The sequence below is a fragment of the Silene latifolia genome, chromosome 7, assembly GCF_048544455.1.
Source record: "Silene latifolia isolate original U9 population chromosome 7, ASM4854445v1, whole genome shotgun sequence".
NCBI classification, from domain to species: domain Eukaryota; kingdom Viridiplantae; phylum Streptophyta; class Magnoliopsida; order Caryophyllales; family Caryophyllaceae; genus Silene; species Silene latifolia.
In genome coordinates, this window is record NC_133532.1 from 123,665,184 (window position 1) to 123,670,562 (window position 5,379).

Genomic DNA, 5,379 nt, shown 5'->3' on the forward strand with positions numbered 1-5,379 from the left:
AAATTTATAGGTGAGAGAAAATAATAAAGAAAGAATGATGAATAAAGAATAGATAAAGTAATGAAAGTTGTTGATTTTTTAGGAGAGATAAATTAATAAAAAATGAATGAAACTTACCAATAAAGGAAAGAGGGAAGATCATCAAACTTGTGAGAAAAAGGAAAGAGGGAAGATAATAGGAAATTGGATGGAGTATCTAATTCCTATATAAAGACATGCAACAATCAACCTAAAAAACATCACATTCCAAAAACACAAACTTAAACATTAAAAACATTACATTATTATTATTATTATTATCATCATCGTCTCTGTAAAAAATACATACCTTAATAGCGGAAAATAAACCTTTTATATACTATTTAGCCCTACATTATTGACATGCAACGTTCAATGATCTCCAAAAACATTGCAACCCGGATTATCCGACCCACGGCCCAAATAACCGCACCTGCGGTTATTAAACCGTGCCAAGTGTTTATCAACCATAGGGGGATCGACACGAAAAGAACCATAGCCGGGTTACTCTACCAACATCTTTCGAGTCTCGGGTTAAACCCGTTTTTGGATAGTAAGAGTATGAGACCCGGTGATAGGTTATTCGATCAAATTGACCGGGCTATCCATAAAAGTCGGGTCGGGGTAGCGGTTTTTTCGCAACGTTATTGTGAATCATATTTTTGTTTGCATGAACTTGCATTAATGATGGAAACTAAAAAGGAAATAGTTCCAATATTTTGTGACGTAAAACCGTCGGAGCTTAAGATTAAGAATGATGGGACTTGTTCTAATAAGGAACTTAAGAGATTTCAATGGGCTCTTGATGAGGCTAAGGATACCGTTGGATTAACCTTTGATACTTCTTCAGGGTAAGTTTAATATTTTGTTAATGTTATGTAAATTATTACTTCCTTCGTCCTGATCATTAAAGTAAACAAATGATTGGGATGGATGACTGAAGGAGGGATTAATCCCTCATCACATTTCTTAAAAAAATACATTTATTAGTAGAAACTATGGCATGCAGCATGATTGCATTTTTTTTTATAGTTTTAGATACATATTAGGTAGTATCCCGCGCTTCGCGCGACCTGTTTTAAAATTTTACTATTATAACTGAAGAAAAATAATATAATTCATATATGGCCTTTAATATTTTTATTTATAAATAAATTAAATTAAATTATTTTTTCTCAAATATAACTTTTTTAGGTATAACTTTAATGTTTAAAATAAAATACATGCAATTTCAATTAAAATTAATAAGTTATAATTAATTATGCATTACCAACGTTTTATAAATAAATTTGTGACCGATTAAATATCATATTAATTAAATAAAATTTGTTCGAATAATGTAACAATCAACAATAAGTTCTCAAATTATATCATTTCATGATACGCTATGCTCCAAATCAATTGATATTTGTTCAAAATGATGTGTATATAATTTTATGAACTTTTTAAGTATAACGTGACATATTTTTGTATCAAACATACATGGTCTAAACACAACTTATACAAATATTTTGGTTGTGTTGCATGTGCTATGTGTCAAACATATCTATGAGAAATTTCACCTTTTGTTTTTTTAAACAATTATATATAATGTTGTTTAAGAGTTTTTACTTGTAAATAAAATGAATTGAACTTTCTCAACTAATAATCTTTGAGGTTTAACTTCAAAAGTATTTAAAAGATAACATATAAAATATTTAACTAAAAATAATACTCCCTCCCATTCACAATAAACCTCCCATTTCATTTTGGCACAAAAATTAAGGAAACACACTACCCCACCATATAATTAAATTTGGACCACACAAATACACTACCCCACCATACAATTAAATTTGGACCACACAAACACTTACCAAAAAAGGAAATAGGGAGGTTATTGTGAATAACCGAAAAAGGAAATAGGGAGGTTTATTGTGAATGGGAGGGAGTATTTAGTTAGTCATAATATTTTATACTTGACGTATACATATTTAATTGAAGATATTAAAAAATGTAATACATTATCTACTTTTTATGTCGTTTATAATACTATACTGTATTATTTCATAATCATTACTATTGTTTTGATTATTCAAATGCACTCGGGATCACTGTATACATACATACTCATACAAATACTCACTATTAAACCTCTCGAAATCTCATATGTAATCAATTTCTTGCAATATAATTTTTTTTCATTCCCAAATTATAAAAACTTTTTTCTTAGTACTTTTCTTTAATTTTTTTAATAAATATAATGACTCTTCCAAATATATTTTTATTAATGAATTTAATGGTTTAAATTTTATAACTTTCTCAAAATGTTTTTTATGTAAACATAAAACATTGTGAGACACTCACTTTAATCATCTCTACATTTCAAAATATTTCTATATATATAATGAAAATTATACTCAATAGAAAGCATTTTTCACAATGAATGTTACTATTTACATTTTAGAATTTTTATCAAAATATTTTTTTTAATAAATTTTAAATCAAATTACCGTAGTTATTTAATACTCCCTCCAATTCGCTATAATGTTCCCTCTTTCCCGAAACGGATTATTCAAGTAATATTCCCCTTTCCTTTTTTTGGAACTTTTACTCTTATTTTATTCATTCATCTCTCCTATTATCAAACTCCACACAACTCTTTTACACTTATTTTATTACCTTCCTTAATGTTTTGCCCCACAACTCCTTATTTAACTCCTAATAATCCATTTCTCTCCTATCAACAAACCCCACATTTGTCTTTTATTCATTTTTCTTAAGTATTGTGCCCATCTCAAGCAGGATCATTATGATGAATTACGGATAGTGATAGGGCGCCACCGGGTGACGCCCAAATTGGGTGTCACCCTCTCACAACCATTTTTAATTGAAGAAGTTCCCACTCACCCTATGTGAAAGGGTGGCACCCAAATTGAATGTCACCCGGTGACGCCCTTTTACTGATAATGACAGAATATTATAAATACATGAAACAATAAATTTTTGGGGCCCAATTTGTTTAGTGGTTTCCAAGTTTTATGTGTAAACACTAAACACCATATCCGATTTTTTTCTCTCTCAAAGCATTTTATGCAATACGTAGGTTTCGGTTTCATTGTCAAAATATCGAAAACTGTACCCACCACTAATCTAGTGATCTGCTCTACCAAATACTCCCTCATATTTCCTTATATCTTCCCCTTTTTTTTTGGCACAAAAATTAAAAAGGGGGAAGAAAAAAAGAATAAGGTAGAATAAAGTATTGTAAGTTGTGAAATTTATAGGTGGGAGAAAATAATAAAGAATGAATGATGAATAAAGAATAGATAAAGTAATGAAAGTTGTTGATTTTTTAGGAGAGAGAAATTAATAAAAAATGAATGAAACTTACCAAAAAAGGAAAGAGGAAATATCATCAAACTTGTGTGAAAAAGGAAAGAGGGAAGATAATAGGAAATTGGATGGAGTATCTAATTCCTATATAAAGACATGCAACAATCAACCTAAAAAACATCACATTCCAAAAACACAAACTTCATTAAAATCATTGCATTATTATTATTGTTAATTATTATCGTCTCTGTAAAAAATACATACCTTAATAGAAGAAAATAAACCTTTTATATACTATTTAGCCCTACATTATTGACATGCAACGTTCAATGATCTCCAAAAACATTGCAACCCGGATTATCCGACCCACGGCCCAAATAACCGCACCTGCGGTTATTAAACCGTGCCAAGTGTTTATCAACCATAGGGGGATCGACACGAAAAGAACCATAGCCGGGTTACTCTACCAACATCTTTCGAGTCTCGGGTTAAACCCGTTTTTGGATAGTAAGAGTATGAGACCCGGTGATAGGTTATTCGATAAAATTGACCGGGCCATCCATAAAAGTCAGGTCGGAGTGGCGGTTTTTTCGCAACGTTATTGTGAATTATATTTTTGTTTGCATGAACTTGCATTAATGATGGAAACTAAAAAGGAAATAGTTCCAATATTTTGTGACGTAAAACCGTCGGAGCTTAAGATTAAGAATGATGGGACTTGTTCTAATAAGGAACTTAAGAGATTTCAATGGGCTCTTGATGAGGCTAAGTATACCGTTGGATTAACCTTTGATACTTCTTCAGGGTAAGTTTAATTTTTTGTTAATATTACGCGTAAATTATTACTTCCTATAAGAGTAAGGGGGCGTTTGTTTCGTGCACGGTAGGGGTGTTCAGAATAAACCGAACCGCAATAACCGAACCGCAAAACCGAAAAACCGTCCATTTTTAAGGTTCAATTAACCGAACCATTTCGACAAAGCGGTTCTTTGAACCGAACCGTTAACTTTATTATGGAAAAGGTTCGGTTAAGGTTCGCAATTTTAGATAACCGGTTAACCGCGAACCGAACCGTTTCACAAAAAAAGTAAGCAAAAAATTAAAATATTATATAAAAAACTGTTCGTTCGTTTAATTTTCTTAGTGTATCCAAATTTAAAATTTCTTAAATTGATTAATGCTAAAGTTTAGCTTATTAACTTTATTGTTCGGTATAATATATAATGAAAATTTAATTAAACTATTAGAAAAAATTCCCAAAAATTAACGAAAACTGAAAAAAAAAAAGTAATATAGAACGATTATCGGTTAACCGGTAACCGAACCGCTAATAACCGTTTAAAGTGGTTAACCGAACCGTTTATAACCGTTTCTACGGTGCGGTTTAGGTTCGGAGTTTTGCCGAACCGAACCGTGTGCGAACCGAATTAAATTAGAGGTTCGGTGAACCGAACCGCGAATGAACACCTCTTGTGCACGGGTATGGGGTTGGAATCAGGAATCATACCCGGGTGGTACGGGTTTGGAACTTGATTCCTCATACCTTGTGTTTGGTTCATTTTTGAGTGGTATGGGTTTGAACATCAATTAAGGTTAAAATGCGTAAATTAAAGTATTATAAATAATAATTTCCAATATTATAAAATCATGAAAATGATTAGTTAATCAAATAAGTATATAAAAAATTGGATTTACAATATGCTATAATTTGTTTTTTCATTTTTTTGATCAATTTAGTTTGATACCCGTGGGTATCAAACTCATACCCACCCCCCCTCCTTGGGTATGAGAAACTCATACCTCATGGGTTTGAGGTATGGGCATAAAACCCTTGTATTTGCCAAACAAACACTTGGTATGGGTTTGGCTCATTCTAAACCCATACCTCAAACCTTTTTTCGGTGAACCAAACACCCCCTAAATACTCAGTTTGTGAATGAAAGTGTTTGTATGTTGATAATTAAAATGATTTACAATCTATGTTTATATAGTTACAGTAAACTAAACTACACTGCTAATAACAAGGAACTACTTGCTAAAGAATAG

General features: G+C 31.3%; 2 protein-coding genes across 2 annotated transcripts; both read left to right on the forward strand.

Annotated features, from left to right (window-relative positions):
- The first annotated feature begins 381 nt into the window (after positions 1-381).
- On the forward strand, positions 382-873 carry LOC141591353 (putative 2' cyclic ADP-D-ribose synthase BdTIR). The gene has a single exon (XM_074411664.1). It carries the CDS (start codon positions 382-384, stop codon positions 871-873), a length of 492 nt encoding a protein of 163 aa, XP_074267765.1.
- A 2,777-nt stretch (positions 874-3,650) lies between these two features.
- LOC141590696 (putative 2' cyclic ADP-D-ribose synthase BdTIR) lies at positions 3,651-5,379 on the forward strand. The gene is made up of 2 exons (XM_074411264.1): positions 3,651-4,138; positions 5,325-5,379. The coding sequence occupies exons 1-2, from the start codon at positions 3,651-3,653 to the stop codon at positions 5,377-5,379; spliced, it is 543 nt and encodes a 180-aa protein (XP_074267365.1).